Below are 27,425 nucleotides of genomic sequence, written 5' to 3'. Positions count from 1 at the left end.
CGACGTGCATTTGCCCAATTTTATAGCAGGAAAAGCCGCAGCTTTAGACGTCACTATTATGTCCCCACTGCAAGCCAGTCTTATCGCAGATGCGGCAGGACATGTGGTTTTGCTCTAACCCTAGCGGAAAACAGAAGGATTGGTCATTATTACCACAAGTACAGCGATGTGGGCATCCACTTAATACCTTCGTTAGAAACTTTCGGCGTACTATCCGAAACAACGCGAAGAACATTGAAAAGAATAGCACCTTTATATGATAAATGTTTCCAGCCCTATCAGTTGCCTTCAATAGCCTCACTCAAGCGGTATCAATAAGTGCCATACGTGGCTCAGCTACAAAGCTGTTTGCAAGAGATTCGCGATTACGAGCCAGAGATGATGAGGACTGTCGCATCCAATTGCGCCGCTATGCCCAGTGAGAGGGTCAAGAAAGTCGGGTTCAAGAACTCACTAACCTCAAGTGATATCGGACTCACTTTATGAGAGGGGAGCTCTTCCTTGTTTAAATGTCGGCCAATGAGTGGGGACTTCAGTTAACTTTACTAATAGTTTTTGTCCTCATCCCAGTTAACTTTACTACTAGTTTTTGTCCTCATCCATCAGCAGGGAGCTACAAAATATCAAAATACAAGAATTCAAATTAACCTCTACGTTTTCAATGCCAAAAAAATGAAAATTGGCGTTGCGCAGTAAAGTTGCGCTCAGCAATTGTTACCATCGGACCTTGCAGGATTCATTTAAATTTTTATGGATGTTGATCAAAACTAAGATTAAATTTGTTAAACTGCGCAATCATTATAAAATTAAGTTCCCGTTAAAAAAACTGATAATGCAATAAAGTCATTCATGAGCTTTGTTTCTTTGACAATACAGCCAAAACTAAATCATCAGAAAATTTTTAATTCTATTGCACTGATACCAGGTCCCCTAAGTGAGAGCAAATGACCAAGTACTGATCCTTGAGGAACTCTACTATTTACTTTTGTGACCAATTCCAATCAATTCTTTGACTGAAAGAAAGCAGACTGTTGTCTGCGTCTAGGTATGATTCCAGATCCCACAAACAAACTCTGACACAATATCTGGAGAATTTCTCCAAGAGTATCCAGACCAACTGTCTCAAAAGCTTTTCATAGGCCTAGCAACCTACATGAGACAGAATACTTTTTTTAATAAATTTCAAACTATCTAGAATTTCGATAATGTGTCTACTGTTGATCGTTTGCATGGAAAGCCAAATTGCTTGTTAGTCAGCGCTTTATAAAAAAGGCATTATGTATGATTGTGTACTCATTATGTACTTCGTTCATGTATAATTTTAACAAAAAATGGCCGAAAACCGGAATAAAGAAGGTCTATAAGACCAAATTAGAACAAATTTATATCTCTCCTCTAAGATTGGTTCTAATTTGGTGATTTTTATATTACCTGAGCATTCAGTCTAGTCTAAACCCTTACTTTAAAAAATGCTAGATATTCGTTTATAATTGAATTTCCCCCTTTACTGATTTGTTTTTAAAACCCATAGTATCTTTACTAGTTTTACCAGCTAGACTTCTTATTTCACGAAGGACATATCTTTGTCGCTTTCAGCAGAAAAGAATTAGTAATAGACTGGACAGTATTTCAATCCTACGTTTCATTAAGTTTCCTCGTTAGTGACAGTCCAACAGACATTTTTATGAAAAAAAACTTTTCGTTCCCGTTTTTGTACTTTTAAGTTCTTAATCTGACAAATTTTCAAGTAACCGAAGAAGTTTTTTTCCTTTCGAGTCAATTTGTTTACAGAAGAATGTTTACAGTAAACCTTATTTGCGTTCCGCGGCCGATCTTTGGTATATTATTTTATCGATTATATTCTCTACTTTCTACTGATCTCTCATCTAAGTACTTTCTCACAACAGCTGTTCATTTTTGCAGAGGCATTCCTTATTTCAATGGTGAACCAAAATTTTGTTTCTTGATGTCATTTTTGGTAATTACATTACCAAGGACTCGTCCTATTTTTTTTTCATTTCTATCGATTTTTTGAATGTATGAGAGAAATTCTGATTTTATGATGAAAAGCGTTCATAGCCGGTATGATATATCAAGCAGCCCAAGCCCTTCAAATTTCGTCGCTGTACTGTTTTTGGTTTTAAATTTCCTATTTCAACGCTTGTACAAAAAGTACAGCCCAATGTTGGTAACTTTAAACTCCTGAACTCTTTTATCGCTGTTACGTTTGAAAAAACATCTGGAAGTTAGCATTGTTTAGTGTAACGTATAAGCGAAAAAGCGCCACGTTAAAAGTTCTTCCGGTCACTTTAGTTACTAACTCTTCTACTAACAGTTATTACATTCCAGACCAAGGAGTTGATCGCAAACAATTGGCATCGGCTAGGTTATATTGTAGACTACATAAGTCGGAGATGTAGTTGTGCGGCGAGAGACGGCCCGTTTAGTAGGAAAGGGGCAATATTTCCACTACGAGGATTCAAATGACGTTCTCGGTGAATATTATAGACCACTAAATTTTATATTTAAATTATTAAGCAATTTTGGCGCTCTTTTTAATTGACTTTCTTTTTAATTTGAGGTCAGCTGATTAAAAGTGAGAATACTCAACCAGTCAAGATCACGCAAAACGTCGGGGACAGAACAACCCGTAAACACAAAAACTGCCACGCAGAAATTTTGAAAAGAAAGCCATGAATGCAACAATATTTATAACAAACAGTAAAAATTAAAAGCGCAATAGAACAACAGAGCTGGCAGATTGCCAGAAAAAAGCTTCCATAGCTTTGAAGATCTTCAGTCACAAAACACGATGAAAAAAAGATACCAAAAAAGCCATTTTTCTTCTTTTTATTAACTGCTCAATGTCATATTTTAATCAAGAATATGTATACATTATTGCTGCTCACATCAGCTACTCTCAAATAACCTTAGAGCAACAAAAAGTCAATTGCAAGTGAGGAAAATCATTTTTGAGAGTGAGGTAAGTCACCTCTGACTTAAATCACGCAAATGATTAAAAAAAACTCGATGAACAAAAATGAACAACGAAAGAACAGATGTCAATGTAAACAAGTGAACAGAGGTCAATGTTCAAAAATTTTACTCAAAAAATCAGCGTCACCTTTAAAAAAGCGGAATACAATACTCCTCTTCATATAAAAAAAACAATAGCCTCAAAGTTCGCTCAGCAGCAATCAAGCAAATCAGATGGGTCTGATTTCGGCTGTAGATAAATTAAATTCAAGGACGCTGGCTCAGCAGGGTAAAAGATGACACAAAAAGGCAGTAATATAACAGAAATTAGATCATTAAAGAGCATATAAAACAAGAAGACATTGCAAAAAGTCTGATCTGTTATTGAATCGCCTTTTCGTTGTAATTTTAAAAAAATGATATCCAAACTAACGCCGGAAAAATTGCTCCCAAACAACTAGTGGAGCTCTAATCTACTACAGCCTGTTGATGTCAAGAGAGGAGTTAGCGCGGAAGAGTGAGAAAAACAAAGTTTACTAAGGAAATTCAAATGAAGTCATTAAAGGTTATTATATAACATAATTAATATTTAAAGTTAAAAATGACACAAAATTCGGTCCACTTTTCAGATAACTTTTAGTAGTAAACTTCCGCCAATTGAGTTTACCAGCTTTGTTTTGTGAATGAGAGAGAAATTTAGATCACACAAAAAGTCAAAACGGACAAGCAAAAAGGAAGCACACTTTACACTAATTGCCTAAAATTTAGTTCGTGAGCAATTAAAAATATACCCCAACGCAAACATTCCAGCAAGTTCAAAAGGCCAAAGTCAAAGTTTTAGATTCAAAATTTAACCCAAATTCGAAAACCCTTTCCCGTGGTCTCTTCAGTTGTCAAGAGGCAACGTGATTTTCAAATGTTTACTCTTTATTTTAAAAAATGTAGTCCGAATGTTTGTCTGGGAAAAAAACCCTGAAGCTTAATGCTATTAGATATTATTAGCTATCTATCTTATCATATTTATTAGAAATCTGCTCAATTTTACAGCACAAATTAAGCGCTTAAACAAATGTTAAATTTCAAAAAAATTAACGTTCAACTAATGAGTCAATTCTCATCGAGAAAGCGAAAAAAAATGAATAAGGTCTGTTCAACTCAACATCCGCTTCCGTTTCTCAAAAACTTTTGATGATACAAATTGCTCAGCCAAAATGGGCTCGCCAAAATGGGCTCTTCAAAAAGGCTCTATATAGTTCCTAACCACCTTTCATGAAGTGATGACAGATAAACACAGCCGACAAACGTTGCACGAATTGCCCTCCATTCTATTCCACCCTGCTTTAGAGGGGCGGGACTGAGAGGCTTCAAAAAATGTTCATAGAGCTTATTATCCACCGATACAAAGTTTTAAACGTGAACTGGCACCAGTTACGTTCAGGTGCTCAAAAATTTTGAATAACTTTGCAAGAAAAAACACGTTTGTTTAAGAGCAAATATTAACAGCGATAAACATAACCGACTAACGTCGGGCGAATTGCTCTCAAACGAGCGGCGAGTGGTTGGCTTCGTTAGTAGCTAGCCACGGTTTGCTGCGCAGCGGGGGTGCAAAAGTGCATTGGGGGACTGATGTGCGGGCGGTGGATGGGTGGGGGTGTGGGATCAATTTCTAAGAACCGCCTTTACACCATAAATATAAGTCTCCAAAACAGTTCCTCTTAATTGAATACTTGAAGTCTTGTGGGCTGAACGGCTCTAAGAAGACTTTATGCAAACTGGGCGCTACCTCTTTGTACCTTTTCTGAAGACGAAAGTCAAATAGGTCAGACGAAAAATCGGCCAAGCGAAAAATTTCACAAAAGAGAAACAGGATAAATATATTTGCTACAAATTGCTTTTGTATAACTCATTGTTAATGAGGATCCGAGATGATGACATTACGCCATAACAGCAGCTGAAGAGCAGCATCAACCAAGCGAGAGAGAGAGAGAGAGAGAGAGAGATAGAGCGAGAGCTAAAAACGAGAACGAGAAAGAAATAAACCCCAACCGACAGAGAGAGAGAGCAAGAGAGGAATATTTTCCATGATGGGATTCGACTTTGCAACTTCTAGTTTTCTAGCCTTGTTAGTAAATAATTATAAAACTGAAAAAAGGCAATACTAAAAACAAAAGTTTTCAACTTCGCAGTAAAAAAGTTCAAAACCATTTTGTTTCGAGAGTTCTGTCAAGTAAACCATCTCCAAGACTTGAAAAGTTTTGTTGGGAAGTAATGGTCGTTAAACTCAGAAAAGGATAAACATTGAAAATTTTAGAAAAAATTGCAAATTTTAAATCTTGTTCAAGGTATTAATAATTTAAGAACCATTTCATTGTCTCAAGAGACCAACTAGTAGCCTGTTCCAAGCCTGAAATAGTTTTACTGTCTCAAAGATCCATACACTTGGATTATGAGAATTTTTCCAAAAATTTGAAAAAAAAATTATATTTTGTCAAAAATTACAAAAACTGGAGTAAAAAAAATGATGACCATTCCATTAACTCTAGAAAGTATGCAGCAGCTTATCATCAAACTTTGGAGGAAGTCCCAGGGCCTCGGGTGCCGGAAAAAATTCAAAAACATGAAAAAATGCAAATATTTTAAAAAATTGATCAAATTCGTGATAATCAAATCTTATTACATCTATAAACTATGCAGTAACATAATATCGAACCCTAGAAGAGGTTCCGTTGCTCTTGCGGCTAGAAAAAAAACTTTAAAAAAACGACAAAAAAATTCAAAAAACTTGTAAAAAGAGAAAACTTGTAAAAGTGATATCAAAAAGTTGAAAATTATTCCATGACCACCACAAAATTTCCAGTAACTTATTATCAAACCCAAGTTTTCTGATCCTTGAAGCTCAGAAAACCTTAATACTGACCATAAATGTCAAAAAATTAGAAATGGCAAAAACGCTAAAATTAGTGATGTTGAAATCTTGCAAGACACACCATTACAACTAGAAATTATACAGTAACCAATCTTCAAACCCTAGTGGATGTTCCTTGGATCTTGAGGCTCAAAAAACCTAATAAACGACAAAACATTTTCAAAAAACTTTAACATGTTTTATAAACAAAATTGCTAAAATTTAAGACATTAAAAAAAATGAATACCTATTCCATGGTCAAAAAAAATTTGTCAGTAACTTATTATCAAACCCCTTAGGAAGTTTTCTAGCCCCTGAGTCTGGAAAGACCTGAAAAAGGAAAAATAAAGGAAAAAAATTTTGAAAAAAAATTGCACGTTCTGTCAAAAAATGCTAAAATTCGTTTAAACATGATAAAATGTTGGATGATAAAATGTTGAAAGCATGATAAAGCAACAATTCCATTACCACAAGAAACTATGCAGTAACCTATCATTAAAACTTAGAGGAGGTTCCTTGACACCTAGGGTTAATAAAATTCAAAACATAACCGACTAACGTCGGGCGAATTGCTCTCAAACGACCGGCGAGCGGTTGGCTTGGTCAGTAGCTAGCCACGGGGGGGGGGCTGCACCGGGGGCTGATGGGGGCAGCACTGGGTGGGGGGGGGGCAAAAGCGCGGTGGGGGGTGGAGCCAATAGTGGGGGTGAGGGGGGGTCAACAAAGGGGGGGGTGTCAACATCTAAGAACCGCCCCTCACACCATAAGTATAAGTATAAGTCTCCAAGACAGTTTGAGCTGAAAGAGACCTGAAAGGCTCTAAGAGCACATAATGCCCGCTGGGCGCTACCTGTTTATTCCGTTTTTGAGGACGAAAAGTCAAAAGCGTCAGACGAAAAATTGGTCAAGCGAAAAATCGCATAAAAAAAAGACCGACAGGACTAATATAATTGCTACAAACTTCGTTTGAGAGCAATTAAAAATGTCAAAAAAATTTCAAAAAGATTGAGAAAAATTGTGCAAAATAGTATAAATTTGCGTGTATTTAGCAAGCGGTTGTTCGTCAGTAGCTAAAAACGGGGGGTGCACTGAGGGCTGATGAGGGGGTACAACAGTGGGGTTGGCGGAGAAGTAAGAGCGCGCGGGGGGTGGGGGCAATAGTGGGGGTGGAGTCAACAGTGGAGGGGTCTCCAACCTCTAATAACCGCCCTTCACACCATAAGTATAAGTCTCCAAAACAGTTTGAGCTGAAACAGAGCTGAAAGGCTCTAAGAGCACATAATGCCCGCTGGGCGCTACCTCCTTATCCCGTTTTTGAGGACGAAAAAGCAAAAGCTTCAGACGAAAAATCGCATAAAAAAGACCGACATGACTAATATAATTGCTACAAACTTCGTTTGAGAGCAACTAAAAAGACCCAACTGATCAACATGCACGTTACTGGGTAACATTAAAGGGATCTAACGGACAAAGAACTTAGTTAATCTAGAGATCGAAACAAACTGGAAGAAGTCCCGCTTGGCCCGCTAACCTTCGTTGAAGACTCGCTCAACATTGAGACCGTAAGAAGCACAGGTCTCAAAGTAAGCGCACTTGTTGATCTCAGCTCCCAGTTTGCGGACACTTGCGTCATCCACAGCTCTGGGCACATCGTCAGACAAGTAGTCTTGGGTTCCAACCAGTATTACAGGCACATCTTTAAGCAGCCGATAGAATGATAGCTTCTAGAACAACAATCATTCTAATCCTACAAAGCATTCTAAAATGAAAAAAAAAGTCACCCATCACATTCAACTGGCAAATAAGCTTAATGAGAAGCACATTTTAACTAAATCAACTCTCTTTTCAGCTGATTCAGCATAAGTTTATTACACCAAACAGACAAAAGGGACCTATTTTAGGAAAAACGAGCAACCCCAATAGCATTTATAAGCATGATAAATTTAAATTTAAAAGAATTCTGGGTGTGATTTATTTCAAAAGCATATTAGTATGTTACTTTTCGCTGTAATTGATAACTAAATGTTTAACTCAATTTCAGTCCCTTCAAGGCCTTTTTCTACATTCAAGGCCTTCCGAATGTTTTGGTTAGACAGGGAACCAATTGTCTTGTTAATGTGTCCTAAGTTTTATTGGACTCAATTAACCCAATACAGAGTAATTAAAGCGCTCCTCTTTTGCGAGACAAGTTATTGCTCATACCTGGTAGTATTCTAGCACTGTGTTGAAACTTTCCTTGTCGTGTAGACCGAACACGAACACAACTGCGTCTATCCATAGGGCAAACTAAACAAACACGTTAGTTAAATCGGTAAAAATAACATTTTTGCCTTTCATTCATTTTGAATTACAAATTTAGAATGAATCAGAAATTAACTTTCATACGTACACAATAAAATGCTTGCGAACAATTTTTGTAAACATAACTAAAGCCTGATTCACAAAAAATACTACTCTCTCAAATGCTAATAATGATATTGCTGGAAAATTAGTGTGAAGCTACATTTTGTCAAATGGGGGATAATGGTGGCGGAAAATTGCAAACTATAAAAGTATAAAACAACGCGACCTAATAACAAATTATAGAAAAAATTACTTATCGATAAAGACTTCTTTTCACAAAAGGACAAAATGAAAACAATTCCTACCACCATGTTGATCATTCTGAAACCTTCTCTGGAAATGTAATTCACAAAATTTGTGCTGACAGAATTTACTTTGGGACCAAAAAAGCTGCGACACCCTAAAAACGTCAAGAACATTAAAACATTCAAATTTCCAGAAAATAGCCGCCCCTGACGCATATCAGAATTAAAACAAAAAAAAAGAAAAGGAAAAGATTGACCGAAATTTTTAGAGCACTTTCGAAATTGGTTTGCAGTTTTAGTTAGATTCTAAAATCATACCTAATTAAGCTTCTAAACTAAAGGCTATTAATCATAATAATAGCAGCAAGTAATCGCTCCAATACAAATTTAGTAACGTACAGCACCATGATAACCTAAAGCACCACATTAAAACTCATTCAGTAGAAACAGTGATTGAGGTAAATCGAGACCAAATGTGAAACACAAACTTATGTCGTGACTTATGTAAAACACAAACTTGATTAAAAAACGTAAACCACAAGAGAAATTCTGTTCAAATACCATTTTCTCACTCTACTGAAAGATTCTACAATGTTTCGGCATGACCAAAATTATTACTTCACTTTGACTTCAAACATGAAAAAGTGTACACATATCCTAAAAAAGAGCACCCCAATTCTTTGCATTGTAAAAAAGGAGGAATTGAATAATAACCGATGAGAGGCTGGCGCCGGTAATCAATAAAACTACACCTTGAGTGTCAGTCAGTTATATAGTAACACGTCATTGTGGCTTAAGCTTTTTAAAATTCTAATTCATAGCTTGTATAGTTTTCAGTAAGATCCTTAATCTGAGTCAAATTTGTTCTCAGCCTCCAATTTTATCACAATCTTTACAAAAACTCTATTTCCGTAACCGCTGCTTCAAAATAGGCCGTGTAAAGAGAACAAAATGTTACGCATCATTTTGGTACTCTAATGTAACTCTTGGTTTACCTGGCTTTTATAATAACAAATCTGACTTCAATGGCACATTAATCAATCTATCTATTAGATTAAAAAAAATCCAATACAGCACAAAGTGAAGATAGTGAGCAAGATCTTTTGGGTTTGTTTCAACCTGGCGATCACGCATAAAGCTAAACCCAGTTGAGGACTTTCTTTTGGAAATTTAAAAACCTGTACCGGAGAAAAGAATCCATGCTCGACTTCATTATTTCGGTTGTCTTAATTACCGAAAATTTAGGGCGAAGGGCATGAGTGATCATTTCAAAGCCCTTGCAGAGTAGAACAATACAATAAATAAATATAAAAAAAAATTCCTACAGTTTTGACGTGGAGGAAACGTCACGGAAACCGTCGTAATTTCATATGCTCTAAATTCGACAAAGGTTTCTATGAATCAAATGCATTGTTTTGAAAAACGGAACTAAAAATTAAGTAATTATTTTTTATCTAAAATTTATACCTCAATGAAATTCTTAATCCGAAAATTAGGTCCAAAAACATCAGCGAGCTCCTCGAATCCCATCGTTATACGACCGGTTAAAAATGATAGGCAGTGTAGAAAAACCATTGTTTTCAATATCAAAAACAAACTTGAAAGAAATGTTCGCCAAAATATCCACCCACTACCCCCCCCCTCGAAGAAAGCTCAACTAAACAAACTGTACATTGCAGGGATAAACAAACTATACCACAATGCTATACCCCATTATTTAACTGAAAAAGGATTGGGTGTTCTAAAATCAGTTTTGATCGGGGTCATTAAAGCAAATTGAGCTCTTGCTTTAAAAAAAATCATTGAACAAAATATGAGCATATAACGACAAAAAAAGTCGGTAGAGTACCTTAAAGGAAGCACAAAAAAAAGACACAGATTTAAAAAAAAAACATTGGGGCGAAAAGAAATAGTCGCACATTAATTTAGTTTCACTTTCAAGCAACATCCTATAGTTCAGGCAACCTTTTCACAATTAAAAGAGTTCGTAACTTCTAAAACCAAGTACAAAAGGTTATCTCACAGACAAATGTGGTTGAGCGATCGATTTAAGTCAATGACCAAAAAAAATCTCAATGAAACGTAATGCTTTATATCGAAATGCTACTAATTAACAAAACACTTCGCTGGACCAAAAATTGAGGAAAAAAGCATGTTAACAATTTCCTTCATTTGAGGATATTCAACTCTTACACCTATAAAAATTAACAATTTAAAAAGTACAAATATTAAGTCCGATATTGCATTGTTACGTTAGTAAGTACACCAATCTTTTGTTCAGTGAGTGCACGAGCGACTGCAAATTTAAGAATTTACACTTCTCATATATTTTGACAATTTGGGGCATTTTGGAGCCACGGCCTCTGATATCAGCAAAAACCCTTGATCATGTCATTAAGCTGATTTTCGTGAATCGGCTTTGTAGTTATTGTTGTCTTTCTTGAACGCTTTGTATCTAAGACAATTTTATTGCCCACATCGGGTCATTCCTATGTGTCAATTTGGTTACTTCGGAATTGTTTTGTGTTTGAACTGATTTGTGTCAATTTTATACTGATGCTGATTCTGTAGAAGAAAAAATGTTAGTTCCTCGGTTTATCTAAAAACTCACAATCGTTGTTCTTTAAAATCAATTATTTAATGCTCTTAACCCAGTTTTTGCTGCTGGTTTCATCATCTAGCATCAATAAGCTGTTTTCCTCCCAAAAAAGTTTATTCCGATGTGGACATTTGACTGTATCCTCTTGATCTTGAAATTTCCAAATTAAACATGGCCTCAAGCGTCTTATAGGTTACATGTTCCCAACCCTACATTTTATTGTACCGTTTAAAATTAAACCAAGTCACCTTAAGAGGCGAGTAGACCACCAAATAAACAAAGAACATTACCAATGCGCTTATAAAAAGAGGTTTCGGTAGGATAAGAACTCATCAATTAATGAAATACGGCATATATAAATTGAAAATGAAACAGACAAGAGCGACCTATTTTAACTCACCTGTAGTTCAGGACCAGGAGCTTCATCTCTGATGAGCATGAGAACACTTTGACTGTCCACAAACACTTCCTTCTTGAAGCGTCCTCCTGGTAATGCACAAACTTACAAACTTACTTTGCCCAAGCAGATTATTAAATGAATCAAATTCTGCCCACTGTACACTGTGAACAGATTTTTTTTCATTAGAATGTGCTAATCCTGATTTTTTTTGCACTGATAACGAATTGAATCGCTTATTAAGAGATAGAAGTATTCACAGCAATTAGTAAACATACCCGGCAGATTGCCGGAAAATAGCCGCCGTTGATTCCAATAAGCATGATTGGGATCGAAAGAATAGAAGATATTGAAAAAAAAAAAAGATTTTTGTACAAAAACATTTTTTAAGTCCGATTTATTTTGATGGCATTTCGTAGTTGAACATAACGTACTTCTGTTTGTTAGAGAGAGGCTACAGGGGCTACTATCAATAACAATAAGCATTAGAGATGGTAACTAAGACTTATAGGAACGACGTTCACATAGCGGGCATCTAAAATTGGGCTTAATGGATTTATCCCGTTTCTACTTCTGACTTCAATTTTTTTATACTGACTGTTCATTTTGAATTGCTTTGCTGAGCAACTGATGTTCAAAATCACTTTTAGCAGAATGAGAGAAGAGAGAAACTAGCCTAGAGAAGTCAAAAAGATATCACGCAAAATGTTGAAAAAGCTGCAAAATGAGGTAAAGCGAAACATCTTTTTATTCGACGAAGTAAAAAAACATAGCAAGACAGAACCTGACGTACAATTCAAAGAATTTTCATTGACTAAACAGAAAAACTAGACCAAGAATGGACTATGAGTGAATGGAGACAACCATTTTTGAAAAAAATCAGATCAAAAAATAAGAAAAAAAAAACTGAAAATCAATGTCAGAATGCCGAATGTGATAAAAAAAACCAATAGCGAGAAATGAAAATTCAATTCAAACAAAAAACTAGGCCTAGAATGAGCTGTGAATGGATTGGGAAAACCATTTAGAAAAAAATCCAATCCAAAAAATCGAAAAAACAGTAAAAATCAGAGTGAAATTGCCGCATGTGAACAAAAAACCACTACCGATAAACCGAACTTTTGTTCAAACACCATTTTCTCACTCTACTTTAAAATTAGAGCGAAAAAAATTCACGCCGCAAAACCACTCGCTTTTTCGCTCCATTTCCTGTTTTGGCGTGACGAAAATCACTGCTCCAATTTGACTTCAAAAATCATGAAAATGTGTGAACAGACCTTAAAAAAAAACATAGCCGGAAGAATGCCGGAAGCGACTCGAAGCACCAAAACTTCACAAAAAGCTAAAGCCATTACCTTTTGTATTAAACCATTAACTCATTACCTCCACGGGTCTGATTTAAAAATTAGTGAAACTTAAACCACTGTCACCAAGAGAAAGAAAATGCAGCAAAATTTTATTATTGAAAACGTTTGGTAACGTTAAAAAAGTCTGAAATTTTTAGGATGGTCAAAAAACTGATAGCCTGACAAAGCTGACTGGGCCGTCAATTGCCCTCAGATAATTAATGATTCTAATCTCAAAAAGATCGCGAAAGCAAACGGCAGATAAAAACTTTTCAAAAAAGACAGGAAAGTCAAAATTATTCAAAAAAGAGTGCTCAAACTTAAGAATCAGAGAACCACTACAATTAGATTTCTAATCACGGCAATTAAGACATAAATAATACATGATTCTTCCTTGTTGTATATATGCTAGACAACATGATTTCGTACTAATTCAAAAATTAAATTAATCATAGAAAAACAAAAGCAACAAAATAATTTTCAAAGACAATCAGTCGTCTAAAAACAATACCAAGCCCGGAAGACAATTGCAATGAATAGTATTGAGTCGAAATGTTGGAGAAGACTTTCTAGCAACTCCCAGTACTGCCTTATTTTGAATTAAATCAATTGCAAACCGAAGAAACCAAGATCTAAGAAAAAGCTGAATTCATTCAATTTTTTAACAACTGAAAAAATCAATATAACGAATACAAAAGTAGCTGCCAGGACAAAACTAGAATGATACAAACGAGAATGTGAAGAATATGGACGCAATGCTAGGAACACCGTAACAAAAAGACCAATTCTTGATTTTTGAAAGTTAAAAATCAAATTTAAAAAATCAAGAAAAACGAGCACATTTCATTGATCAGCATTCGAGACATAGAAAAGACAACGAGTCATTCGAGACAAAAATCCAACTTGCTGAACAGAATAAAACAAGAAAAAGAAGAATTCAGACATACGAAACAATAAAACATTTTGCAAAAAAGTGGTCAAAAAATATTTAAGACAGCATTTATGAAAAAAATTTATCTGTTTTTTCAAAAACTTAACACCAAAAAATGATTGAATTTTTATTGAAACAAAATTAAAGTCCCTCATGTTCCCCAAAATACTATTTCTAGTGATTAAAAGCAAAATACAAACAAAAAATTGGCAAAAAACTACGAAAATCGGATTAGCAAATGTACAATTTTATGAAACAAAATTACATCGAGGTAGAAAGAGGCATTGAGTATATGAATTATCAAAGGGAAGTTTCCATATTAACTGATTTTTGACAAAAAAAACAGCTAAAAGATCCAAAAATGAAGTAATTAATAGAAAAAAAAGCCAAAAATTAACTAAAAAATCAAGAAATATGTGCCAATTTCGCATTTGAAACGCAATTTCAGGCTATGCAAAATACTGTGCTATCAATTTCCGGAGTTTACATTTCAAAATAGCATCGATTAAAAATTATTTCTACAAAAAACCAAATTACAAGCAAAAAAACTAGGCCACTTAGACGAAAAAACGGCTAAAAACGGTTATCTATATGTGCCATTCAGTCAAAAACTACTTTTCAATGTCAAAAAGTCATTCACTAAACGCGGCGCATGATCAAAAAACTTCTCTCGCTCAGAAAAAATTAGTTCACACTGCAATTTTACTCGCTTACGCTTTTAGGTCAAAACATCGTCTGAACGAATAGTACTTCCGGTAAAAAAAAAACCTTAAGAACATAGCCGGAAGAATTCCGGAAGCGACTCGAAGCACCAAAACTTCACAAAAAGCTGAAGCCATTACCTTTTGTATTAAACCATTAACTCATTACCTCCCCGTGTCTGATCTAAAAATCGGTGAAATTTAAACCACTGTCACCAAGAGAAAGAAAATGCAGCAAAATTTTATTATTGAAAACGTTTGGTAACGTTAAAAAAATCTGAAATTTTTAGGATGATCAAAAAAACTGATAGCCTGACAAAGGTGACAGGGCCATCAATTGCCCTTAGATAATTAATGATTCTAATATCAAAAAGATCGCGAAAGCAAACGGCAGATAAAAACTTTTCAAAAAAGACAGGAAAGTGAAAATTATTAAAAAGAGTGCTCAAACTTAAGAATCAGAGAACCACTACAATTAGGTTTCTAATCAAGGCAATTAGGACAAAAAATAATACATGATTCTTCCTTGTTGTATATATGCTAGACAACATGATTTCATACTAATCCAAAAATTAAATTAATCATAGAGAAACAAAAGCAACAGAATAATATTCAAAAACAAAAAAATTGTCCAAAAACAATACCAAGCCCGGATGAAAATTGCAATGAATAGTAAAAAATAGAAATGTTTGAAAAGCCTTTCTAGCAGACTCCCAGTACTGCCTTATTTTGAATTAAATCAATTGCAAACCGAAGAAACCAAGATCTAAGAAAAAGCTGAATTCACTCAATTTTTTAACAACCGAAAAAATGAATATAACTAATATAAAAGTAGGTGCCAGGACAAAACTTGAATGATACAAACGAGAATGGTAAGAATATGGACACAATGTTAGGAACACCGTAACAAAAAGACCAATTCTTGATTTTTGAAAGTTAAAAATCAAATTTAAAAAATCAAGAAAAACGAGCACATTTCATTGATCAGCATTCGAGACATAGAAAAGACAACGAGTAATTCGAGACAAAAATCCAACTTGCTGAACAGAATAAAACAAGAAAAAGAAGAATTCAGACATACGAAACAATAAAACATTTTGCAAAAAAGTGGTCAAAAAATATTTAAGACAGCATTTATGAAAAAAATTTATCTGTTTTTTCAAAAACTTAACTCCAAAAAATGATTGAATTTTTATTGAAACGAAATGCAAGTCCCTAATGTTCCCCAAAAAACTATTTCTAGTAATTAAAAGCAAAATACAAACAAAATACTGAAAAAATTTGGCAAAAAACTACGAAAATCGGATTAGCAAATGTACAATTTTATGAAACAAAATTACATCGAGGTAGAAAGAGGCATTGAGTATATGAATTATCAAAGGGAAGTTGCCATATTAACTGATTTTTGACAAAAAACAGCTAGAAGATCCAAAAAGGAAGAAATTAATAGAAAAAAAAGCCAAAAATTAACTAAAAAATCAGGAAATATGTGCCAATTTCGCATTTGAAACGCAATTTCAGGCTATGCAAAATACTGTGCTATCAATTTCCGGGGTTTACATTTCAACATAGCATCGATTAAAAATTATTTCTACAAAAAACCAAATTACAAGGCAAAAAAACTAGGCCACTTAGACGAAAAAACGGCTAAAAACGGTTATCTGTATGTGCCATTCAGTCAAAAACTACTTTTCAATGTCAAAAAGTCATTCACTAAACGCAGCGCATGATCAAAAAACTTCTCTCGCTCAGAAAAAATTAGTTCACACTGCAATTTTACTCCCTTTCGCTTTTAGGTCAAAACATCGTCTGAACGAATAGTACTTCCGGTAAAAAAAAAAAACCTTAAGAAAACCAATACTCCTCTTCGAGTCGTAAAAACCAATACTCCTCTTCGAGTCGTAAAAAATACAGCGCCCCAATACAATTCAAATTCTTTGAATTGTAAAAATAGGAGCGCTATAATAGCCGGCTGAGAAGATGAGGGCGGCTATTAATTATCAATCTGTGTGTAATATTAATTGTAGCTCTAAAATGTACCCAGGGAAGTGGGCAGTTCAGAAAATTGAAACTCACCATCGGGTGACTCTTCATGAAGGTAGGTCCCTGTAAGATAGCGATGCACTAAAGCACTTTTCCCACTGTTTGAACTACCAAGTACACCCTGAAACTTCTATTTTATGCATATAAATACTACAATTTTTTAATTTCACAGGATGAAAAAAATCATACCAATCTAATTTCAGGAACAAACTTGCTTAAAGTCCATTCTTGACTGTTAACGAAGGACTCTGAAAACAGTAAACAATTTTTAAATTCCAGTTTGCAAATACCTTTGCAACAGTTAATTTCAATACATCAAAAAGTACCTTCAATAGAGAGAAGACAGTTTTGTATGCTTTCTCTTATTGCAGCATCATCAACGCGTTGAAGCAAATCGTAGCATTTATAAATATGCGGGTGAACTGCTTCGAATCTATTAATTTCAGTTGTGATTGATACGGAATTAGCTAGCTCATTTTGGAACTCTCTATACGAATGATTGTCTTCCATTCCAACGCCTGCATTCTCAATCTGAAAATAGAATGCGTAAGTCATTCGATCGATCACAACAAAGTTATCATGTTTTGTTGGGTCTTTCCCATTATACCCCCCATGAAATTATACCCCCTCCCATTACGGTATATTTACCATAGTTGGTGGGGGGCATAGGTTATCCGACCACTAAGCTTGGGGGGCTATAATGGGAAAGCCCCGTTTGTCTTCCCAGATTCACCTTTCATGTGAATCTGAAATACATTCTAAAAATCGAAGACACACATCGCTGAAAATCCCTCGCAAGCTGAAGAGGGAAGCTACAACAAACATAAGTAGAAGAGATAACAGATATATAAACAATAAACATTTAATGTTTCTTTAATCGATTTTGATGAAGGGGAATATTTATTTGAAGCTCTTTTCACCAACCTGTCTGTTTTTGAAAACTTCCGCCGCAGCCCAAAGAAAATTTGGGTCTTTTCTATTATAGCCCTCCTCCTCGCTTAGTGGTTATATAACGTATATCCCCATTACCCTACACATATCAGAATTGAAGCTATAATAGGAAAGACTAATAACCAAAACATCAAAAAACCGTCACAACAATTGACTCAGTAAACATAGCCGGCAGATTGCCGGAAAATAGCCGCGATAGACGCTTGTGGCCTTTCATGGAATTGAAACAACTAAAGAAATCAGATAGACAGATCGACCATCAGTCCCTTAATAGACCACTAGACTTTTTGGGTCAGATTCGGACTCTCAATTTTGACACATACGGTCTAAAAGGAAAAAGCCCTAAAAGAGCTTTTTCAAAATGAACATATTCGAAATCAAAAACTTACGACTAATACTCAAGAATTAGGGCATATAAGTTGGGACTACTTAGACGCACACTATTGATCTTTAACTAGTACATGTTCATGAAATAAAGTTCCATCAGTGAGTTCAGAAATCATTTTTTGAGTGAGGTAAATCACGCAATTGACCTAAAAGCAGAAATGACGTCACGAACACAAATTTAGTACGCAAAGCAGTAGAAGTCACTGAAGCCATTGAAAAAGTCAATTCCAAGAAGTCAGGGTAAGACGAAACAAAAATCTGTTTGCCCAAGTAAAAAAAAAATGGGAGCTCAATAATAGCCGCCTTGAATTGCTGACGCGGCTATCAATAAGGGTTAAGTAGCTCGCACTAGCTAAGACGGATACTAAACAGAAGTTAACTTGTAAATCCAATCGGAAAAAAATCATACTAAAAACAGATGAATTGAAATCTCTTTGTACCGACCTTTCACGATCATAAATTTCTGACTCAGTAAGTTCTCGTTATATTTTAGAAATTAAGACCCAAAACCATGCTGTACACTCAGCATTTTTCTACAATTCAGGAATTAACATTAATTTTCAAAAATGGCTTAAAGCTTAATTACAAACAATCTATCAAAAAATAAAATGGTATTATCCCGTAACTCTTGCAGTGATCAACTCGGTGCATGCTTTTGACAACCTGAGCACATTCGGGTCATATAAAAGCTCAATTATATTCTGTGGTGCAAAATTATACAAAAAATTTAGACACCTTGGAGTTATTACCTCTGAAGCTTATCCCCGTTATTGATTGGTTGTTGATTAAATAGTTCCTTCTTTATACTCAAATTAGCTCTCTGGACACTCAGGTTTCCGTTCAGACTGTGACATGCAACAAAAATTAAAGAACCCAGATCAGTAATTAACCCACAATAAAAACTACGTTTACTCTTCCCCAGTGGATACGGTCAATAACTGATACTTTTACATCAATGTTATTAAATGCAAACATTTAAATTTAAATTTATACATTAAAATGCAAACCAAAATCAAAGTAAAATCAAGCATTACTTTGCAAGTATTGAAAACAAAATTTGGTGTCTCCACATTGAAGCGTTAATAAAGCAGAGAAGGCTACTAAGGACAGTATTTGAAACAAACAAAACTCTGAATTAGAATAATAAAAAAACATAGCAGGGCAAGTCCTGACGTACAATTCAAAAAATTTTATGGAATAAACCAGACCTAAAATGGATTAAAAGTGAATTGAGAAAAACCATTTCTGAAAAAATCAGATCAAAAAATTTGAAAAACAAAAAAAATCAATGTGAAAAATCCGCATGTGAACACAAAACCATTAGCGAGAAAAGGAAGTTTGGTTCAAACAAAAAAACTAGGCCTAGAATGAACTATGAATAGATTGGGAAAACCACTTAGAAAAAAATCCGATCCAAAAAATCGAAAAAACAGTAAAAATCAAAGTGAAATTGCCGCATGTGAACAAAAAAACCTCTAGCGAGAAAGCGAATTTTCGTTCAAACACTGTTTTCTCACTCTACTTTAAAATTAGAGCGAAAAAATTTCACGCCGCAAAACCACTCGCTTTTTCGCTCCATTTCCTGTTTCGGCTTGACCAAAATCACTACTCCAATTTGACTTCAAAAATCTTGAAAATGTTTGAATAGATCTTAAAAGACAGCACCCCTATACAATTCAAATTCTTTGAATTAAAAAAAAAATTAGGAGCGCAATAATAGTCACCTTGAATTGCTGACGCTGCTATTAAAAAGAATTTAGATAGTTAAGGGATTTTGATAATGCAAAATTAAAGTCCTGGGTGTGAGCATCACAAAACTTGACTTCAGTCACTTGGAAAAATTAGAACTTTGCATATAGTAGTAGTAGTAGTATTAGTAGGAAAGTCTTTAGCATTCCATTCAGGGGTTGTTTACCCTTCAGTTTTCAAGTGGCACAACTTTCTTGAGCGGGTTGCATCAGCCACATGAACATAAAATCCTCCAGGTGCAGGAATCCATTTCGTTGTAGATTCTGTTGAAGAATTCGGAGTACATCTTTGTGAGTTTCTGTTTGTTCAGGCCATTCGTGGTGTCGCCACAAGATGTTGATGAGCTTAGCTGCTTGAATCCATAGCAGTTACCAACATTAACCACAAACCAACATCAACGAAACAATACCAACATCAGCAACACTGTGCAACAAGGATCATGAAATTAAAAAGTTGGTGTTCTTTGTGAGGTCTGTCCCCTTTCTCTTTAAAAACAATTCTGCAATTCAATTGTTCTTTCTTTTCAACTGCTTTCAATCTATTAATAATCAACAACTGTCTACTTGATTTTGGTTAGTTCTATAAAATTTCACGTACTTTAAGCAGCCATTAAAAATTATTAAATTTTGAGAGATTTAAAAATTTGACTCTATTGGCAAGACATTCATTTCACACTAACTATCATGTACGAGTATTAGAGAGTTTTTAGTAAGAACTTTGTGCATGTGGTTGTAATTGCTGCAGCAGAGTCTAGTTCAGGAACATGTGTTAGTTGTTATATTTTTGGATAAACAAATGTGCCCATTAGTCACGAGCCAGCCTAAATGGGAGATTTAAGAAGAGAGTAATTAGATGGTTATGAGGAGCGAGTGACGAATACCTAACACAGCTGAGGGTTTTTAATATTCTGCCATTGCCCTTGTACATCCAGCTGAATCGCCTGCTTCTTCACTTAACAATGATGTGAAGCGGAGACAACTATGTGATTTCATCGCTAGAGTCGGATCGAGACGAGACCAGAAAACACCTCTTTCAACTCCCGAAAACCATATTAGAAAACGAGAACGGAATTCGGCTTCAGGCTGCACAGGCTTGTGAAGAACCGTATTCATCCAATCCAATTAAGTTTCTCAACCCAGTGGGACTTAAGAATAGCTTAATTACTCTGATGGGAAAGGTTGCGGATGGGAAAGGTTGGGGAAAGTTCTAAATCGAATGCCTGCACCTGGTAGTTGCAATGTGACTGTAACAACTGCAGAAACACCTGGACGACGTTCTAATTGACTGCAAGGGAGCAATCCCCTCAGCATATTGATGTTAAACTCCACAAACAATAACAGCGTATAGCATGTTAATCTTTAAAAAGTTAGCAGGTGCGCCTGGTGGCGTAAAAGTCATATTCCCATGTCTCTGGAGAGGAGAGGATCCACGAAGCTTCCCGCCGATATGGACTTTCAGAGTTAGCTGATATAGACTTTCAGAGTTCATCGGTTCTAAAAATGAGACGCGGTTATCGTCTTTGTTGTTGGGGATCGTTTTTGTTTTTGAAGTTTTAAGGCTGAGGGGCAGCTTGTACCCGATATGCCTCTAAAGAGTCGTCCAGTTTTCACGACACTGTTGGCATTCACAGGCTAAAGACCACGAGCACATGTTCAATTCCAAGAACTGATCGTCCTCAAACTCCCGCATTACTTCCAATAAAGTTTGATGCTAATCATGACATTAAAGTTCACGAGATGCTCGAGTCGGTTTGCAACTCGATATGTTATTAAGTAAAACTCTGTTTTTTTCGGTAAGTACACTCTGCTGTTGAAGCGCATTCAAGTGCCTTTGCTCGCATGTTAGATTAAATTATCTCCAGATGGATAAACAACATAGTATCTGCCTAGTCGGTGGATATATAATGAATTTTTTTTCAACGCATAACAAAACGTTAAAGCTAAGTCAATCATAAAATTTAATGTAAAATGCGAGTTAAAGTCATTCTATTTACAATACAAACGTTTTCGCTATATCTAGCATCATCTGGTAAAGAGCAACTTAAAGCAACTCTACTTAGAATTAAAATTATTTAAATTGCAATAATAAACAAAACAGTGAAATAAGAGGTTCTCGGAATAAGAGGTTCTTCGTTAAGTAGAAAGCCCTCACCAAAAACCTAATTGGTTCTCTTAAGTACGACGTGTATGTATATGAAATCAGATCTGCTATCTCAGTGTTATCTTTTCTCCTTGTTTCAGGTCTTCGAATTCTTGGTGTTCTTTGTGAGGTCTGTCCCCTTTCTCTTTAAAAACAATTCTGCAATTCAATTGTTCTTTCTTTTCAACTGCTTTCAATCTATTAATAATCAACAACTGTCTACTTGATTTTGGTTAGTTCTATAAAATTTCACGTACTTTAAGCAGCCATTAAAAATAATTAAATTTTGAGAGATTTAAAAATTTGACTCTATTGGCAAGACATTCATTTCACACTAACTATCATGTACGAGTATTAGAGAGTTCACATGACACTGCGCCTCTATATAAAAGCCACATAAAAACTAGTTTAGCCCTTTCTTTAGCCAAAATAAATTAATCAATAAGCTTCTGAATACAAAAATGCTAAGATTACTCGCCTCTTTTTTCAAAAAAAGCCTCAAAATTGTTTTCTACAGCCTTTTTATAAATTAATTGTAATGCATATTAGCCCATTAATTGTTTTTTAACTGTAGTTTAATCATTTCTCATAGTGCATTCACTATGAGAAATGATTGTACTTCAAAAATATCTCAAGTCAAGTCATAAACAATGAAATACAAAGATGCACAAACTAATGAAGATAAGAAAAAGTGTGCGTTTTTCAGTGAATTCTTTTCTAAAGTTTTCCTTAAAATCAATCAAATCAAGAAAAACTCCTTCGATAAACATCAGCACAATAAAATTGAAATAGACGAGAGTAAGATCAAAGAAATCCCGCCAAAACTTCAAACAAACAAAGCCTGCGGCCCAGACAGGATAGGAAAAAATCTGCAAGCCATGTCTAAATCCCTTTTTCTGATTTTCAAAACTGCCTTGAACAAAGGCTTTTTTCCATCCTACTGGAAAATCAGTGAAGTTGTACCAATATTTAAGGATGAGAATCGGGCACTGATTGAACAATACTGCCCTATTAGTCTCTTATGTAGCGCCTCAAAAGTATTAGAAAAACTAATTTTCGACGAATTATATGAAATTGTCCAGACAAAGCTAGAAGAATCACAACACGGATTTAGAATGCATAGATCAGTAGTAACCCAGATGTTGCTTTTCCTAGACCTGTTGTATAATGAATTCGACGAAAAAGACAACGAAATTTTTGTACCTTACCTTGACTTCAAAAAAGCGTTCGATACAGTTCTTCACGATCTTCTGATTAACAAAGTGGAGAACCTGGGTGTAGGGGGAAATTTCTTAAAGATTGTAGCCAGTTACCTATCAAATAGAAAACAATACGTGAAAGTAAATGACTCGGAATCTGAAACTGTACCAGTAACCAGTGGTGTCCCCCAAGGATCTCTCCTAGGTCCCATACTTTTCATAATTTATACAAACGATCTTCCACAACAAACATCAAAATGCTCTGCGTTTGGATACGCAGATGATTTCAAGCATGTATCAACAAATCCAGCAAATATACAAAGTGACCTGGAAAAAATCGAAAAATGGTGCCACAACAACAAAATGCAACTCAATGAAAGCAAATGTCACATCCTACCGATTAAAGTAAACGAAAAAAACTGCCACTCCTTTATACTTAACTCTAAAACTCTCTCAAATAAAAGCGAGCAAAAAGATCTAGGTATAATTATGGCTACTAAGTTATCATGGAAAGCGAATATAAAGAAACTTTGTAGCAAAGCCTGGAAAGCGTTTTATTTCCTAAAACGAAACATATCAAACCTTGCATCGCAAACAACAAAACTCAATGCATATGTCGGCTACGTTATACCAGTCATAAGTTATGCCTCACAAGCATGGTTCGCGAATAAGACCGAAAGCAAAGACATCGCCGATGTGGACTTTCAGAGTTAGCTGATATAGATTTTCAGAGTTCATCGGTTCTAAAAATGAGACGCGGTTATCGTCCTTGTTGTTGGGGATCGTTTTTGTTTTTGAAGTTTTAAGGCTGAGGGGCAGCTTGTACCCGATATGCCTCTAAAGAGTCGTCCAGTTTACACGACACTGTTGGCATTCACAGGCTAAAGACCACGAGCACATGTTCAATTCCAAGAACTGATCGTCCTCAAACTCCCGCATTACTTCCAATAAAGTTTGATGCTAATCATGACATTAAAGTTCACGAGATGCTCGAGTCGGTTTGCAACTCGATATGTTATTAAGTAAAACTCTGTTTTTTTTGGTAAGTACACTCTGCTGTTGAAGCGCATTCAAGTGCCTTTGCTCGCATGTTAGATTTAATTATCTCCAGATGGATAAACAACATAGTATCTGCCTAGTCGGTGGATATATAATGAATTTTTTTTCAACGCATAACAAAACGTTAAAGCTAAGTCAATCATAAAATTTAATGTAAAATGCAAGTTAAAGTCATTCTATTTACAGTACAAACGTTTTCGCTATATCTAGCATCATCTGGTAAAGAGCAACTTAAAGCAACTCTACTTAGAAATAAAATTATTTAAATTGCAATAATAAACAAAACAGTGAAATAAGAGGTTCTCGGAATAAGAGGTTCTTCGTTAAGTAGAAAGCCCTCACCAAAAAACTAATTGGTTCTCTTAAGTACGACGTGTATGTATATGAAATCAGATTTGCTATCTCAGTGTTATCTTTTCTCCTTGTTTCAGGTCTTCGAATTCTTGGTGTTCTTTGTGAGGTCTGTCCCCTTTCTCTTTAAAAACAATTCTGCAATTCAATTGTTCTTTCTTTTCAACTGCTTTCAGTCTATTAATAATCAACAACTGTCTACTTGATTTTGGTTAGTTCTATAAAATTTCACGTACTTTAAGCAGCCATTAAAAATTATTAAATTTTGAGAGATTTAAAAATTTGACTCTATCGGCAAGAGATTCATTTCACACTAACTATCATGTACGAGTATTAGAGAGTTCACATGACACTGCGCCTTTATATAAAAGCCACATAAAAACTATTTTAGCCCTTTCTTTAGCCAAAATGTATTAATCAATAAGCTTCTGAATACAAAATTGCTAAGATTACCGCGCCTCTTTTTTCAAAAAACGCCTCAAAATTGTTTTCTACAGCCTTTTTATAAATTAATTGTAATGCATATTAGCCCATTAATTGTTTTTTAACTGTAGTTTAATCATTTCTCATAGTGCATTCACTATGAGAAAAGATTGTACTTCAAAAATATCTCAAGTCAAGTCATAAAAGTAGTAGATACCCGGAAACAATGAAGTACAAGGATGCACAAACTAATGAAGATAAGAAAAAGTGTGCGTTTTTCAGTGAATTATTTTCTAAAGTTTTCCTTAAAATCAATCAAATCAATAAAAACTCCTTCGATAAACATCAGCACATTAAAATTGAAATAGACGAGAGTAAGATCAAAGAAATCCTGTCAAAACTTCAAACAAACAAAGCCTGCGGCCCAGACAGGATAGGAAAAAATCTGCCAGCCTTGTCTAAATCCCTTTTTCTGATTTTCAAAACTGCCTTGAACAAAGGCTTTTTTCCATCCTACTGGAAAATCAGTGAAGTTGTACCAATATTTAAGGATGAGAATCGGGCACTGATTGAATAATACTGCCCTATTAGTCTCTTATGTAGCGCCTCAAAAGTATTAGAAAAACTAATTTTCGACGAATTATATGAAATTGTCCAGACAAAGCTAGAAGAATCACAACACGGATTTAGAATGCATAGATCAGTAGTAACCCAGATGTTGCTTTTCCTAGACCTGTTGTATAATGAATTCGACGAAAAAGACAACGAAATTTTTGTACCTTACCTTGACTTCAAAAAAGCGTTCGATACAGTTCCTCACGATCTTCTGATTAACAAAGTGGAGAACCTGGGTGTAGGGGGAAATTTCTTAAAGATTGTAGCCAGTTACCTATCAAATAGAAAACAATACGTGAAAGTAAATGACTCGGAATCTGAAACTGTACCAGTAACCAGTGGTGTCCCCCAAGGATCTCTCCTAGGTCCCCTACTTTTCATATTTTATATAAACGATCTTCCACAACAAACATCAAAACGCTCTGCGTTTGGATACGCAGATGATTTCAAGCATGTATCAACAAATCCAGCAAATATACAAAGTGACCCGGAAAAAAACGAAAAATGGTGCCACAACAACAGAATGCAACTCAATGAAAGCAAATGTCACATCCTACCGATTAAAGTAAACGAAAAAAATTGGCACTCCTTTATACTTAACTCTAAAACTCTCTCAAATAAAAGCGAGCAAAAAGATCTAGGTATAATTATGGCTACTAAGTTATCATGGAAAGCGAATATAAAGAAACGTTGTAGCAAAGCCTGGAAAGCGTTTTATTTCCTAAAACGAAACATATCAAACCTTGCATCGCAAACAACAAAACTCAATGCATATGTCGGCTACGTTATACCAGTCATAAGTTATGCCTCACAAGCATGGATCGCGAATAAGACCGAAAGCAAAGACATCGAGCGCATTCAAAGAAAAGCAACGTCGTGGATAATCAGTAACTGGGAAATTAGTTACAAGCAAAAACTGACCACACTGAAGTCGCTGCCATTGTCATATTACTTTGAGTTGCATGATCTATTAATGCTCATCTCACTGCTTAAAGGATCTTACAATATAAAAATACCCATTAAAACAAACAATAATGAAGGGTTGTTAAGCACACGTCAAAACGAGCTAATAACAATTAATGAAACAAGAACAAGGAAGGCTGATGAAAACTTCTGGAAAAGAACCAGTTATTTACTAAATATAATACGAAAAGTAGGGAATGTCGATCTCGATCAAATTGATAAGAAATATTTAACAAAAAAATATTGGAACTACTTCTTCAAAAGTTATTCGGAAGTCAACTTATGTTCCTGGGCTTTCAACTGCAGCTGTGGACATTGTAACCCGGTGCAGAAGCTCAGCTCAGTCGTTATATGAAGGGTGCAAACCCATGTGGAAAGACCCACAGAAGCCTAAACTCTCTCTCTCTCTCACTGGAGAGCTTGTCACTTTGTCATAACTCGGGGCTCTTGGAATTAGAGCTTGTCTGGTCCGAACTGTATCTCTTTCCTCCCAATGATCAACTGAGTGACGTTTTTGCAACTGATTCCATAAAAATCCAAACTTATATTGGAGAAGTGTTGATATATTGAAAGAAAGGATTCTTATCATATTCGTTAACTGCCAATTTGTTGTAGCTGAAAATCAACTTCTCACACTTTGGCCTATGGTACTCATGTAGCTTATTATTGGCTTTGTCAGCTCATCAGTTTGGTCAAATGATTTCCTTTAATAATTACTCCTTGTCGTCATCTCTAACTGCACTCATTTGTTGTTGCTCACGTGTTACTGTTGCAATACGAACCATTTCGCAAAGTGATTTTTGAAAAGGGAAATCGCAGAAAACCTGTCAATTTTACGTCCACTGGAATTGCACTGTTGTTCGTACAAGAGAAGATTAAAGCTCGTATTTCTATGAAACTCCTTTTCTTTTTCGTTCGGCTTTCAAATTCAAGAAGACAAGCAGTACATCCGCAAAGGCTCTTTCTTCCGAGAAGATAGTTGTTCCTCACTTCACTCAGAAATATATCGAACTGCCCAGAAGCAGAAATTTTCGAGCCAAATTCCAATTCCTAGATTTTGCGCATAATCTTTGACAGGTAATTTAACTGTATTTACACTGCAA

The 27,425-nt window shown here is 35.3% G+C and overlaps 1 protein-coding gene across 3 annotated transcripts in view; it reads right to left on the bottom strand.

Annotated features, from left to right (window-relative positions):
* Nucleotides 1-17,013, bottom strand: part of LOC142344848 (arf-GAP with GTPase, ANK repeat and PH domain-containing protein 1-like) — an 89,265-nt gene extending 72,252 nt beyond the window's left edge. For all 3 annotated transcript variants that reach the window (XM_075396866.1, XM_075396867.1, XM_075396868.1), the window contains exons 1-6: nucleotides 16,813-17,013; nucleotides 16,676-16,734; nucleotides 16,520-16,607; nucleotides 11,469-11,554; nucleotides 8,084-8,167; nucleotides 7,413-7,605 (exon numbers count right to left, since the gene is read on the bottom strand). In XM_075396866.1, the coding sequence (XP_075252981.1) occupies nucleotides 7,413-7,605; nucleotides 8,084-8,167; nucleotides 11,469-11,554; nucleotides 16,520-16,607; nucleotides 16,676-16,734; nucleotides 16,813-16,996 (694 nt within the window). In that variant the 5' untranslated portion in view covers nucleotides 16,997-17,013. The remainder of the gene's footprint in view (nucleotides 1-7,412; nucleotides 7,606-8,083; nucleotides 8,168-11,468; nucleotides 11,555-16,519; nucleotides 16,608-16,675; nucleotides 16,735-16,812) is intronic.
* Nucleotides 17,014-27,425: the final 10,412 nt, after the last annotated feature.

The sequence above is a fragment of the Convolutriloba macropyga genome, chromosome 8, assembly GCF_964194025.1.
Source record: "Convolutriloba macropyga chromosome 8, txConMacr16.3, whole genome shotgun sequence".
NCBI classification, from domain to species: domain Eukaryota; kingdom Metazoa; phylum Xenacoelomorpha; order Acoela; family Convolutidae; genus Convolutriloba; species Convolutriloba macropyga.
The sequence above is the reverse complement of the archived record's forward strand: the minus strand, read 5'-3'. Positions and strand labels throughout refer to the sequence as shown.